The following is a 14,337-nucleotide window of genomic DNA, read 5'->3' as shown; positions in this document are numbered from 1 at the left end:
TTCGAGAGGGGAGGCCGTTCATAAACGGCTCGAGGAAGATTACAAGGATGACGGCGTGATCGAGCTTTCTCTGCGGGCTGAAAAGAACATCTACTCCCTTACACCGCTTGAGCGTTGGGTGCTAGCCGAGAGCTGGGTGAGCCGGCTAACTCAAGTACAGAGCGACCGCATCTTCGAGCAGGTTGACCAAGCCAAACTTCACCGAGAAGAAATTAACAGCGTGCATGACGACGTCAGCCGGCGCACGCTCCTCAAAGCTCAGGTTGTGGGCGTCACCACCACGGGGCTGGCTCGGAATATCAAGATGCTTTGCCGTCTCGGCGTCAAGGTCATCATCTGTGAGGAAGCGGCCGAAGTGATGGAACCGCACCTGATCTCCGCCCTTATGCCCGGGGTTGAGCACTTCATCCAGATCGGCGACCACAAGCAGCTGCGCCCTCAGATCCAGAACTACCTCCAGTTCAGCCTGGAGACGGCGGCCGGGCGTGCTCACCAGCTCGACCGCAGCCAATTTGAGCGCCGCGCAGTCGGTGAGCCGGGGCTGCCGCCGTTACCAGTGGCGCAACTCAATGTCCAGCGACGCATGCGGCCGGAGATCTCCCAGCTCATTCGGAGGATGTACCCGAACCTACAAGACCACCCCTGTGTCATGGATCTACCGTCCGTCGTCGGGATGCGAGACAACTCTCTTCTGGGCTGGACCATGACCACCCAGAAGATGGGCAAAGACGACGGCACCAGTGTCAAGTCGCACAGCAACCCCTGGGAAGTGTCGATGGCCAAGGCCCTCATCCACCACCTCGTGCGACAGGGCGAGTACAAGAGCACGGATATCGCGCTGCTGACCCCCTACACCGGCCAGCTCCAAAAGCTCCGCGCCAGCCTCAGCAACGACTTCGAAGTCTTCCTCAGCGACCGCGACATCGAGGCCCTCGCACAGGAAGGCTTCGAAGCCCAACCCGACACCACCACCACCAACAACGAACCCACCCCCGCCGACACCGCCCCCCGCAAACTCACCGAAAAGAAAAAACTCCTCCACACCATCCGCCTCGCCACCGTCGACAACTTCCAAGGCGAAGAAGCCGCCGTCATCGTCGTCTCCCTCGTGCGCAGCAACCCCGCCCACAAGGCCGGCTTCCTGCGCACCGAGAACCGCATCAACGTGCTGCTCAGCCGCGCCCAGCACGGCCTGTACCTGATCGGCAACGCCGCCACCTACGCGGCCATCCCCATGTGGGCCGACGTCCACACCCAGCTGCGCGCCCGCAACGCCCTCGGCCCCGCCCTCGCCCTGTGCTGTCCCCGCCATCCGGAGACGGCGCTCGCGTGCGCGGAGCCGGCGGATTTTGTGGTGCAGAGCCCCGAGGGCGGGTGTGCGTTGACGTGTGAGAGACGGCTGGAGCCGTGTGGCCATCGGTGTCCCGCGCCGTGCCACTCGGCGAGGTTGCATGATGCGTTTGACTGTTTGCAGCCGTGTCCAAGGTTGAGGGCGACGTGTAAGCATCCGTGCCCGAGGCTGTGTGGCCAGGTGTGTGGGCCGTGTAGGGTGGGTGTTGATGGAGTGCGCTTGGGGTGCGGGCATGTCCATGATGCCGTGGAGTGCTATAGGACGTTGGACTTGGGGGGCATTCGGTGTGAGAAGATGGTGGAGAAGGTGGTGCCTGGGTGTGGGCATACCGTTACGGTTCGTTGCTGCGACGATGTCTCGGCGGAGTCGTATGCCTGTCCGACGAAGTGTGTTGAGGGGCTGGAGTGTGGCCATCAATGCCCGGGGACGTGCGGCCAATGCCGAGGGCAGGGTGAGGAGGCGGTTGTCATCGTCACCCACCAGACGTGCAATAAGGTGTGCGACAGGCCGTATGGTACTTGCAACCATCGCTGTTCCAAGGCTTGCCATGAGGGGAAGGAGTGTGGGACTTGCACCAAGACGTGTGAAGTCCGCTGCTCTCACTCTCGTTGCCACCAGGAATGTCAGAATCCTTGCACTCCATGCATCGAAAAGTGCACATGGTCCTGCGAACACAAAGGCTCCTGCTCATTGCCATGCGCGGCACCTTGCGACCGACTGCCCTGCGACGAACGCTGCACCAATACTCTCATATGCGGCCATCAATGCCCGAGTTTCTGCGGCGAGGAGTGCCCGCAAAACTGGTGCCAGATATGCTGCACCCAGAAGGATGCTCGCGTGGATCTCATGGAGTTTAAGACATACGGCGAAATCGATCTGGACGAGACCCCCATTGCGGTCCTCGGATGCGGCCATTTTTTCACGGGTGAGACGCTTGATGGTATGCTCGGGCTAAGGAATGTGTACACAACGGACAAGTTCGGCAACTTCAACGGTCTTGGGGAATTATCCGGCCAGTTGATGACCGTACCTGCTTGCCCCGACTGCAGGATCCCTATCCGCCAGTTCGCCACGAGACGGTACAACCGGGCTGTCAATAAGGCAGTCCTGGACGAGACCTCAAAGCGGTTCCTGGTAGGGGGCCGTGAGACGCTGGCACGACTTGACGAGCGGGTGGCAGCAGCAGAGAAGCAACTCTCTGGTTCCCAAGATCTGGGGTCGGCCCGTAAGGTGGCCGTAAAGTTGCCCACGGAGATAACCAAGTTCCGGAAGGAGATGGCTGCCGAGCACCAGCCTACCAAGAAGCTCTTTGACGCCGTCCTAACTTTCCAACGTCTTCAACGGGAGCAACCCCTCGAGCAAACCCTGGAGCAAACCCTGGAGCAAACCTTCGCAAACTTCACCCTCTCCGAGACCACCACCACCACAGTCCCTCAACCGGTCTACGACCAGCAAATCACACTCAACGCCCACCGCCTACAGTTGCGCATTCAAGAGGCCCTGCTGCGCGACGCCTTTACCCAATTCACCGATCACAACAGCATCTACAGCACCACCCCCCTTACCAAGGGCAGCGGCGCCGTCGACAAGCGAGCCGTCAACTTCCTGACGGGCTGCCAAACCCTGATCGACAGCGCCACCGCAGCCAAACTCCCACGCCTCGTCATCCCCACCATCCTCTCCTACGCGCGCATCGCCCAGCTCGAGGGCTGGTACCGCCGTACCATCGCCCCCACCCTTGCCACCACCACCACCACCACCACCACCGAACCGCCCACCCCAACCCCTCTAACAAAACAACCCCCCGACGACACAAACGAGCCCACACACACCGAAACCGCACGCACCCTGCTCACACGCGCCCTCGCCCTCTGCGACAGCCTGCCGTCCAGCGTGGGCGCCGCCTACCGGGACGAGGTGGAGGAGACGGCCAAGCTGTTTGCCGAAGCCCGCTACGAGGCGGTCACGCCGGCCGAGCTGGCGGCGATCAAGAAGGCGATGGTGGAGGGGAGGGCGGGGTTGAGTACGCATTCGGGGCATTGGTATACTTGTCGGAATGGGCATCCGGTGAGTTTTTTTTTTTTTTTTTTTCTTGTTTTCTTTTGTTGGTTGCTTTGTTTGTGGCGTTGGGGGGTCTGAGGAGGTGGGGGGGGTTGCTGGCTCCCACCTGCTTTCCTCCTCTCCCCCTTCTACTCTCCCCTCCCCCTTTTACTGGGGATTGCTGGCTAACGAGATTGTGTTACAGTTTGCGATTGGGGAGTGTGGCATGCCGATGGAACAGGCGAGGTGTCCGGAGTGTGGGGAGGCGATTGGAGGGCAGAATCATATGACGATGGAGGGGACGGAGAGGTATATGGAGATGGAGCGCGATTAAGGATCAAGGCCAGTGAAGGGCCGTCCGTTGGGATGGGGTTCCTTGGAGAGATACCCGAAAATGGAGTTGGGAGCGGCTCATGGCAGGTTACTTATGTTGGTGAAGGCTGTGGAGGCCAGTGTTGGTGTTGGTAGTTACTTGATGTAAGGTCTAAAAAGTTTGATGATACGCACCGTGTTCGCCGCAAAAGATGTAGTTAAAACGATAACGCCCATATCGCCCCCATAACCTACCTGTCCCATCTACTGGAGCTTCTCCCCGTTTCCATTGTGTACGCCATTCCCATTCTGCTTCTCCAGCGCATCCTTCCGCACCCAAACCTCGCCAACCGGACACCCCTCCTTCTCCACACACACCCACTCGCCAATGCCCAGATGGTCCGGCGCTCTCTTGACGCCCCTCCCGCCGCCGCCCACGATGAGGTTGCCTGGTCTGTAATTCTTGTCGACCTGCAGGCGGCGAATCACGCTGCCGTGGATGCGCGCGTTGTGGGGGATGTCGCGCACCTCGCCGCGCGGCAGCGGCCAGCTGATGGGCTTCCACGAACCGTCGGGCTGAAGGTCCATGCGGCGGAATGGGAGGTACCTAGCGCGTTGGGTTAGCGATGTTATTGTGGACTGGAGGGCGGATGGTTATGTGTGATATGGAGCTGGGACGGAACCCTATGGGGTCTCGTGGCTTGACGATGATGGAGGGGGCTAATGAAGGGTGGACGGCGGGGGAGTGGAGGTACATTAGAAAATCAGACTTACTCCATGACCTTCCAGGCTGCGACCGCCGACCAGCTGAGTCCGCCCCCGAACTCCAGTGAGTCGTGGATCAGGGCAGTGTGGGCCTTGTGCATCATCTCCTTGAAGGTTGGTTGGCTCGCCGAGGACTCGTCAGAGCTGCTGCTACTCGAGGTGCTCGTATTGGCCTCTTGGTTGAAACCGGACCGTTGGAAGATTTTGGGCGTCGCGGTGCTCGGGCTACGGACCATGATGTCAGGGATGGGAGGTTGTCCCGCAGGTGCTTCACCACCCTGCTGGGGGTCTGCCGATGTCATGCACAAGTCGTCTAGGGCCTCCATGCAACCCAGCTCTCGGACTTTGTCGAGATCGAAATTCAGACCGGCCTTCATCGCCTCGTGGACCATCCAGACCAGAGGGACGTGGCTTGCGGATTTCGACTCGGGGAGGAGCTCCCACCCGCCACCGATATCGGCGTGGCCGCCCGCAAACCAGACCTCGTCGATGTCCTGATCTGCTTCCTCTGACTCCGTATCCGACTCGACATCGGGATCCTCATCGTGAGGGTGAGGGGCGACCGAGATCTCGGACTTGCCGTCATGCAGGATGGCATCCACATTTGAGCTCTCCGTCATGCGTGTTCGCCGGGACCGTGCCGAATGCGAGCGAGCACGGTAAGGGGCGGGGTCGTCAGGGACGTCCAATTTCGCCTTCCGGCGGCGACCTCTACCATCCCCCGGCTTCTCCGGCACAACGCTGCCTTTCCTGAGATACTTCTCGTTGATCTCATGAAGCCTCTGGTGAACGGGATTGCGTTTCTCTGGCTTCCGGCCGCGGGCACTGCTTTGGTAGATGAGGTCCTGTCTGAACTTGGCACGGCGCTCGTCAATGGCGACGGCGTGGCGTACCACCTTTGCTGAGGTGCGGGCGGTGTACGGGAACTTGCTCCGCTCCATCCACGCCGTCTCGAAGCGAGGCACGCTGTTGACGGTATCAAACAGACCCAGGAAGCGGATGCGGCGGACTGGGCGAGAAAAGGTCTCGCGGAACCCTTTCATGAACGCGTACATCTCCTTTTTCTTCTTGAGGGATTCGGGGGTCTGGGCGCCCTGACGGCTTTGCCAGTTGGAGAAGGCTTTCCAGGCAAACACAACCATTTCTTCGTTGCCGTGGGATAGGAGGCCGACGTAATCCAGCATCTCGGCGAGGAAGCGAGCGATGTAGGCGCCCCGGGAGAAGCCAAAGATGTAGATCTCATCTCCAGGGTTGTAGAAGCGCATCAGGAAGCGGTACCCGCCGACGACATGTTGGTCAAACGATGACCCGACGGCCGAATCTTTGGCTTTCATGTACCAGGACTTGATCCTGGCAACCCTCCCCGTGTTGGTGAGACTGGTTGAGACGACATACGTGCCAATGCCGGCTTGACAAGTCAGTATTAGACACATACAAAACGCAAAAACTGCGGGACATACGCTGGTAATAGTGGTCTATGCTTGGTTAGTATTCTCATCATACCTCCAACATAGGTAAGGAAGGGGTTGACGCACACTGCTCGCTGGCGGTTCTATCCAGCATGCGGAAGATCTTCAAGATATTGCTGTCGCTGTCATCGCCGTGGAACTTGTTGCCTGTGCCATCAAAGCACAGCACAATCTTCCGAGGCTTCCGATGATGCGAGTGTGAATATGAAGGTCGAGCATGGTTCTCCGGGGCCACGGGCGTGGCCGGGCGAGGCGGGAGATGGGTCGAGAAGTAGTCCTCATGGGAGTCTCGTCGAAACTCGGTCCCCGGATTCCCAACCCCGACGTTGCTCTCTTGGCCGTTCGGCTGCAGGTGTGCGTTATCCATTGTTTACACGCACGCAGTTAGTCTCAGATCTCTCGCTTGGTTTAGGTCAAAGGTGTTCGGGCTTCAGGCGCCGCGCTGTCAATTGGGCCTCATTGGATCGAGCACTCAGCCATGTTGTCCTTCTTACGCACAGCAGGGGAAGCATTCATACCCATCTCTCCGGTATCCGAGCCGAGACCCCACTTGTTGATCCAGCCACCGATGCCATGATTTTCCCGGTCATCGGTAGGGCGCCGATCCTCCCACGACGCACGGCTGGCGGTCAGATCAGCCACAGATGAACATTTTCATTGCTGTCCTATCACATCATGACAATGCAAGGATGAGCCCGACGGTCTCCATTTGGTGAAAGCTGCGAGCATTGGCCCGCATGCTCGGCGACCGACTGCTGGAGGACAAGCTTGTCCGAGCCTATCAGGAGAATTTCAACTGCAGGCCCCGGCCCTCAGCTGGCATTTGGCCTGCAAGGGAGACGAAAGCGGAAGAGCCGACCCACTTGTGATTCTCACGGGCGGTAACAGCGGCTTGAGTCGCTTGACCAACAAGCCAGCGGAGGGCCCACTCCGGATGATGATATTCACCTTGGCCGACTTGGCCCTACGTTGCCATGACTCCGGCAGAGGTTGCATTCATCAAACCAGGCTTCAGCTTGTGCATTTCTGGGGAAAGGCAGATGGTTTCTTGGACCCCACCCTTGTTGTCCGGCTGACGCTGAAGTTCTCGTTCTCGTTCGTGTGGTGCTTTGCAAACATCCATGCAAAGCAACCTTGAGCGGAGTGGGATTGGGCTGACGAGCTCCGTCAATTGCCGGCGATTCTGGGGTTGTCGTGGAATGAGCTTTTAGGTTGCATCAAGCGAGCCCGGGCGTCGGGCTCTCGGGTTGACGGACGGCAGGATTTTGAGAGAGCGCGATCGCAGACGGGGTACGAAGCAGTAACGATGTTAAGTAACCAAGCCGATAGAAAGAATTTTGGATGTCTTGATTGGATGTCTTGCTCGTGTCTCACCCGTGCCTCTTCCGTGATGCGTCTTCGGAGTGTATCTCGATGGTTTCATGCACTCAATAAAACGCCTCGATTTCTTGCAATTTTGGCGTTCAGCGTCGTGTGTGTGGGACAAGGTTTGTTTTTTCTTCCTCATGGGTCATCGCCAAGCCGGGCCGCGCCCTTTTCGGTTCTCAGCCGGACCGCGCCGATCATTGGCTTCGACAGGGAACATTGAGCCCTGTCATTTGTCCGTCTCTCCACTGATCGACAGGATAGGTGAGAGCCGTGGGGCCCAGTGGTCCCCCCTCCATTGAGCGATCATTGCATTTGGCACCCGATTGTCCCGACAAACCACAGCTTTTGGCCAAGTTCAGGCGACTCCAATGAACCAAACTTGACAACCCAAATGCAGCGGGCAATGCAACTTTCAGATTGTCAACCAACCCCAGTCCCAATGCAAACCCTAACAAACAGACCAGACCCCGACTTGGAACCCGGCTTCCAGCTTGTTGGACCCCGATTGGTACCCTGCAATCAATCGGGATCTGCGAACCACATCCCACAAAGCGCGCGCTAGCACGCAACCTCAGCCTGCTAGTGCTCGTTCCGACCGCTCATCAATTTCCTCGTGCGACGAAATGGCGGAGATGCCTCGCTGCCGTCCGTGATGGCACGGTGGTCTAATCCAAGAAGAGAAGGGGCTCAGGGAAGTCGACGAAGAACTTGTGTCTCATACGCAGGCCATGGCCCACTGGGCTGGCATGGGATGTCCATTGCACGAATTCTGATTCGTCACGGTAGGGAGCTGAGTCGCAGAAGCTGCATCATGCCGTCTTGACCCAGGCCACGTTAACTAGCGTGGGCCAGGTCGCGACCTGCTTGGTGCTGCATGCACCTTGATTATGAGGTCGTCGTTGCACATGCGTGGTGTTGCCTTTTCTCTCCCATTCGTCTCTTCGATCTCTGCAGTGCGCCGTTGTCGTCGTTGTTGAGAGGAACCCAGTTTGACTCGAGTTGTCTTTCCACGAACCTTTGCACCAGCGCCAACAATGGCCCCTGCACAATATGGAGAGAAGGCCCAATGGCGCCGAAAAATCAAGCAGCATCAGCCATGCGAGCTCCACGACCCCTATCGACGTCGGCGAGAGGCTTTCCAGCAAGGCGAAGCCGAAACCCAATCCCCTTAAGCTCAAGCCGACGAAGGCCGACAGGAAGGGCGTTGCCAACGCCTTCGAACGTCACAGCCAGGTCCTCCAAGCGCGGGTTAAGCCATTGCCTACCCAGGCGGGCACCGGCACATTTTATGAGACCCCAAGATGGGGGAAGCTCCGCGACGATCTTAAGGCGTTGCGGGTTGCGGGTACGGCGTTTGGAAACCCCAGGCAAAGGACTTGTGTGTGCTGATAATGTGCCAGATCTTAAGACCTTGAAGAACATGCTCGTCGCCAAGGTGAAGGGCGAGAAGTTGACGGACGACAAGACCATGATCATGGAGCGCGTCATTCAGATGGTCGCAAATCTGCCCAGCAACTCGAAGCTGCGGACCGAACTGACCAACACTTTCCTGGGGGAACTCTGGTACTCGCTGGAGCACCCACCATCGCTGTACCTGGGCGACCAGTACAAGTACCGCCAGGCCGATGGGTCGTACAATGTGGGTTGCCCGTCATGACCAGGGAAGGGAGAACAACGCTGACGATGTCCAGAACATCATGTTCCCGCAACTAGGCGCGGCTGGGACTGCATATGCCCGGTCTGTTAACGCCAACGTCCTGCGACAGGGCGCCCTTCCCGACCCCAACCTTGTTTACGACTCGGTCATGAAGCGTAGCGAGTACAAGAAGCACCCGAACAATGTGTCTAGCATCCTTTGGTACTGGGCCAGCATCATCATTCACGGTCAGTGACAGTGCTTCGAAATCCCAGGCGATAAGCTCTAACATACCGCGTAGATCTGTTCTGGACGGACCATCGGGATATGAACAAGTCCAAGACTTCTTCATACCTCGATCTGTCGCCGCTCTACGGCAGCAATCAGGAGATGCAAGACAGCATCCGGACGTTCAAGGACGGAAAGCTGAAGGCCGACTCCTTCGCCGACAAGCGGCTGCTGGGCATGCCGCCCGGAGTTGGTGTGCTTTTGATCATGTTCAACCGCGTCCACAACTACACCTGCGACAACCTCATCGCCATCAATGAGGACGGCAAGTTCACACCACCATCACCTAGACTGGAGGGTGAGAAGGCCGTGGCTGCCTGGAAGAAATACGACAACGACCTCTTCCAAACAGCTCGCCTGATCACCTCGGGCTTGTACATCAACATCACTCTCCTTGATTACGTGCGGAACATTGTCAATGTGAGTCTCCCTGGGAATATGGCGATGGGGATGTGCTAACCACTGCAGCTCAACCGTGTTGACACCACCTGGACGCTCGACCCTAGGCAAGACACTGGTATCGACGCGGGGACGGCTGAGGGGGCCGAGCGTGGGACGGGCAACGTTGTGTCGGCCGAATTCAACCTTTGCTACCGGTGGCACAGTTGCATTTCTGAGAAGGATGACAAGTGGATCGAGGAATTCTACTACGATCTGTTTGGAAAGCCGGGCGACGAAGTGTCTGTCCAGGACCTGATCATGGGTTTTGGCAAGTTTGAGGCCAGGATTCCCGCCGACCCCGCCGAGCGATCGTTCAACAACTTCAAGAGGGGTCCAAACGGGAAGTTCAGCGACGATGACCTAGTCGAGTGCATTACTTCTTCTGTCGAGGACGTTGCTGGGTCATTTGGCGCGCGGAATGTGCCCACCTCGATGCGCGCCATCGAGATCCTGGGTATCATCCAAGGCCGGAAGTGGAACGTCGCTGGTCTTAACGAGTTCAGGAAGCACTTCGGCCTCAAGCCGTACGAGTCGTTCGAGGACATCAACTCCGACCCTGGCGTTTCGGATGCGCTCCGCCGTCTGTACGACCACCCGGATTTCGTGGAGCTGTACCCTGGCTTGGTTGCCGAGGAGCACAAGGCGCCCATGGTGCCCGGCGTGGGGATTGCTCCGACGTACACCATCTCGCGCGTGGTTCTGTCCGATGCCGTCTGCCTCGTTCGCGGTGACCGCCATTACACTGTTGACTACAGCTCCCGTAACCTCACCAACTGGGGTTACCAGGACGCGCAGTACGACCTGAACATCAACCACGGTTGCGTCTTCTACAAGCTGTTCATCCGGGCGTTCCCGCATCACTTCAAGCACAACTCGGTCTACGCGCATTACCCCATGGTGGTGCCCTCGGAGAACGAGAAGATTCTGAAGGACCTCAAGCGTGATCATCTCTTCGACTTCACGCGACCCACTCGTATCTCCCGCGAGACAGAGTGTGGTTCGTTTGAGGGAGCCCAGCGGGTGTTCGCTAACCCTGACAAGTACAAGTCGTCATGGCACGCCAACCTCAATGCCCTCGCCCCCAACGGCAAGACTAGGGTCTCGGCCGACTCGACTCACCAGGACCGCCACCGTCATGAGGTCAACCAGCCGCTGGCTACAGCCGATCTCGTGGCCCAGGTCAAGTCATTTTACCGCATCGCGACGGAGCAGCTGCTTGGACATGAGAGCTACCACCTCGGTGGCCACAAAATGGTTGATGTCGTGCGCGATGTGGCCAACGTAGCGCCGACCCGCTTTGTTTCCGCTCTCTTCGGCCTTCCCCTGAGGGGCAAGAACTTCAAGGGTATCTACACGGACCATGAGCTGTATGCCGTGCTTTCGACTATCGCCGAGGCCGTCTTCACGAACCCCGACCCTGTCAGGAAATTCCCCTTGTTCGAGGCAGCCAAGACGGTCGCCGCCCAGTTAGCCTCCTCGATCGAGCGCCAAGTCAAGAGCCCCAAGCCGGGAAAGAATGACCCGCTGAAGGCGTACGGCATGAACCTCATCAAGGGTCTGGCCAAGGTCGGGTTGAACATCCACGACATTACCTGGGGCCACGTCCTCGTAACTTGCGCTGCCATCGTTCCGTACCAAGCCAAGCTTGTAAGCTATTTGTTTCTTACCCCTTAACAATGCCCTATTAACACCACGACCAGTTCGCCGAGGCCGCCGATTTCTACCTCTCCCCCAAGGGCGAGGCCCATCTCGAAGCAATCCGGTCGCTTGCCGCGCAGCCCGCGTCGGAGCAGTCTGACGCCCTGCTCCTGGGCTACGCGCTCGAAGGCGTCCGCCTTTCGGGCTCCACGAAGCTTCACTACGAGGCCACGGCAGCCGACGAGCTCACCGCCGCGGACGGAAGCACCATCCAAGTTCAGGCCGGCGACCGCATCGCCGTCACCTCGGTAAGCCCCTCCCCCACCTCAGCCCATCACATCATGTCAACCCCCCCAACTAACAACTCCCTCCCCCACCCGCAGTCCGCCGGCTCCGACACCGTCGACCCGTCCCGTCCGCGCGAGAGCTACTTGCACATCACGGCGCTGCCCAACGCGTCCTTCCTGGGCCCCGCGGCACGCGACATGTCCGAGGCGGCGCTGACCGAGATGTTCCGCGCGCTCTTCAAGCGGCCCAACCTGCGCCGCGCGCCGGGCCCCCAGGGCGAGCTGAAGCGCGTCGTGGGCGTCAGCGGCGTCGAGGGCGCGGTCGAGTATCTCCGCGAGGATTGGGGCTCGAAGGGCCAGTGGCCGGTTACGATGAAGGTGATGTGGGATGAATGAATTGCGGTAGGGGGGGCTAGGTGTGTGGCGTGGTGGGTGTAGTTGTGATGCGGCATTCTGCTGTAGGATGCTTGTATGAGGTGATGCGGAAGATTGATACCAGTGTGACCTGTTTCTCTTTTTGTTGTCTGCGCGGGTTGGGTAGTCTAATAGTTGTTAAATTCACTATTCTTATACACCTTCCTCCCTTTGCCGGTGTCATGCGCTGCATCCCTGAACTCCTTAGGGACCCTCTACTTTGCTATCGTCGTCTCACCAAGCACACTGCCTTCTGCTCCCGTATCTTAACAGATTGATGCACAACAATAATCGTCTCCCCAAGACGCCTCGTATTATTTCAACACTCCAGAGACGGGAGTGAGATGAAGCAAAGAAGGAACAAAAACAAAACGAAAGCCGACAACTGAACAATAACAGAAGGAGAGGTCCTACCCGGACTCGAACCGGGGTCGCCGGAATGACCTAGAGTCAGAATCCGAAGTGATAACCGCTACACTATAGAACCTTGAGTTTTGGTTGGCTGCTGCAGCTCAAATTTACCCCTGATGGAGTCTCGACAACAATCTCCACTTACACTCGCTCCATCATTGCCAGTAGCACAATATCCCTTCGTTTCGTTACCTTGGAACATCTAACTCAGTTCTCCTCGTCGGATTCACTTCGGTTATTGTCCCGCTGCAATGGATCCTGGTAGGTGAACACATCTCCGCGGGTTGTGGCAAGGATCAGTCAAAGAAACGGGAATCTGGGCCCGAGGGGCCAATAAGGGGTACTATGACATTCCGAAGACGTCATCACGCAGCTTCATTCACCCAACTCGTTTACTCTGGTCGTATTCTTGACACCACCCATAATTGCCTTGGCGATGCTTGTTTTGTTTTGTGAAGACGGGTATTAAATAGAAGCTAAGCAGAACGTTGTTTCCGTTGTTCCACCATGGCTGCCTCTATCTCATACTCCAAAATGGCTCAGCATATTCCATGGGAAATTACCGTAACGGACCACCCTGGGTCCTCGGAGCAAGATATCAAGGATGAGCCGGACTGGGCTAAACTCCATTCTCATGCTATCGGCTTCAAAAACCACGATGGACGCCGTCCAGGCTTTGCGCACTCCCACCACCAAGAGGAGATCGAGATCTCGCGGCGGATGATGGAAGATTTGTCTCAGAAAGTGTCCACGGGAGAGTTGGTCAACTTTCGTGATCTGATCGAGAGCCAAGAAGATTTCCATCTGCGGTACCCGGACAACCGATCCCTGGGCTGGCGCTACGTCCTGGAGACGACAGAGGACTGGGTCAAGAACCAGCAGAATTGGCCGGCGAATGTCGAGAAGAGAAAAAAGCAGGAAGAGGAAAAAAAGAAGAAAGGAGAGGGGGACGATACATCAAAAAAGGATGGCAAGGGTGATGAGCAAGGAAAGCCGCAAGAGGACCAGAAAGACTCCGAGAAAGAGAAAGAACCCGATCTCGATCCCCAAGAACGGTCTTTACTCGCAGCCATTGAGCGCGATGCCCGCACCAGGGCCTCCTTAAAGGTCAACGACGGCAAGCAAAAGAGCCCACAAACCCACAACCGCTCTTCTATCACCATCGAGGAGCAAGACCAGTTCACCCCCGACAACTGGCTCCCTCGCTGCCCCGACCTGATCCGGCTCACCGGCAAACACCCCATGAACGCCGAGCCCACCATCACGCGCCTCCACGAAGGCGGCCTGATCACCCCTAACGAGCTGCACTACATCCGCAACCACGGCGCGGTCCCGCGCCTCCTCTGGGAATTCCACCGCCTCGACGTCACGCACAACAACATAACCCTCTCCCTCACCATGGACCAGCTCAAGACGCGCTATGCCGCCTCCACCATCAACATCCCCATCGTCATGGCCTGCGACGGCAACCGGCGCAAGGAGCTCAACCTGCTCCGCAAAACCAAGGGCGCCAACAACGCCGCCGGCTCCGTCGGCTGCGCCTACTGGAAGGGCCCCACCCTCCGCTCCGTGCTCCTCTCCGCCGGCGTGCCCGACCCCACCACTACCACCACCACCACCACAGACACACCCACCTGGGTCCACTTCGCCGGCGCCGACACCCTCAGCGGCGGCACGTACGAAACCTGCCTCCCGCTCGCGCACGCCATGGACGCCGGGCGGGACGTGCTGCTGGCGACGCACATGAACGACGTGCCGCTGCCGCCGGACCACGGCTACCCGGTGCGGCTGATGGTGCTCGGGTCACGTGGGCGGGCGGTGCGTGAAGTGGCTGCGGCGGATCTGGACGAGCGAGCGCGAGAATGAGAGCCACTACCATGTGTGGGATAATAGGGTGGTGCCGGAGGGGGTAAGGGA

The 14,337-nt window shown here is 58.4% G+C and overlaps 4 protein-coding genes and 1 non-coding gene across 5 annotated transcripts in view; 3 read left to right on the top strand and 2 right to left on the bottom strand.

Annotated features, from left to right (window-relative positions):
* CHGG_10069 (uncharacterized protein) overlaps nucleotides 1-3,725 on the top strand; it is a gene marked incomplete at both ends in the record, with an annotated part of 6,560 nt that extends 2,835 nt beyond the window's left edge. Inside the window, 2 exons of the mRNA XM_001227995.1 lie at nucleotides 113-3,418; nucleotides 3,597-3,725. Of these exons, the coding sequence (XP_001227996.1) occupies nucleotides 113-3,418; nucleotides 3,597-3,725 (3,435 nt within the window). The remainder of the gene's footprint in view (nucleotides 1-112; nucleotides 3,419-3,596) is intronic.
* Nucleotides 3,726-3,967: 242 nt separating this feature from the next.
* Nucleotides 3,968-6,304, bottom strand: CHGG_10068 (uncharacterized protein; the record flags this gene model as incomplete). Its single annotated transcript, XM_001227994.1, has 4 exons — nucleotides 3,968-4,310; nucleotides 4,478-5,876; nucleotides 5,929-5,943; nucleotides 6,004-6,304. The coding sequence occupies 4 exons, from the start codon at nucleotides 6,302-6,304 to the stop codon at nucleotides 3,968-3,970; spliced, it is 2,058 nt and encodes a 685-aa protein (XP_001227995.1).
* A 2,051-nt stretch (nucleotides 6,305-8,355) lies between these two features.
* On the top strand, nucleotides 8,356-11,991 carry CHGG_10067 (uncharacterized protein; the record flags this gene model as incomplete). Its single annotated transcript, XM_001227993.1, has 7 exons — nucleotides 8,356-8,650; nucleotides 8,706-8,944; nucleotides 8,997-9,189; nucleotides 9,243-9,649; nucleotides 9,851-11,317; nucleotides 11,371-11,616; nucleotides 11,692-11,991. The coding sequence occupies 7 exons, from the start codon at nucleotides 8,356-8,358 to the stop codon at nucleotides 11,989-11,991; spliced, it is 3,147 nt and encodes a 1,048-aa protein (XP_001227994.1).
* Nucleotides 11,992-12,414: 423 nt separating this feature from the next.
* CHGG_11233 lies at nucleotides 12,415-12,496 on the bottom strand. Its single transcript has one exon. It is a non-coding gene; the product is annotated as a tRNA-Gln (tRNA).
* Nucleotides 12,497-12,927: 431 nt separating this feature from the next.
* CHGG_10066 (uncharacterized protein) overlaps nucleotides 12,928-14,337 on the top strand; it is a gene marked incomplete at both ends in the record, with an annotated part of 1,968 nt that continues 558 nt past the window's right edge. Inside the window, one exon of the mRNA XM_001227992.1 lies at nucleotides 12,928-14,238. Coding sequence (XP_001227993.1) covers nucleotides 12,928-14,238 — 1,311 coding nt within the window. The remainder of the gene's footprint in view (nucleotides 14,239-14,337) is intronic.

This window comes from Chaetomium globosum, genomic scaffold (genome assembly GCF_000143365.1).
Source record: "Chaetomium globosum CBS 148.51 scaffold_7 genomic scaffold, whole genome shotgun sequence".
NCBI classification, from domain to species: Eukaryota; Fungi; Ascomycota; class Sordariomycetes; order Sordariales; family Chaetomiaceae; genus Chaetomium; species Chaetomium globosum.
The sequence above is the reverse complement of the archived record's forward strand: the minus strand, read 5'-3'. Positions and strand labels throughout refer to the sequence as shown.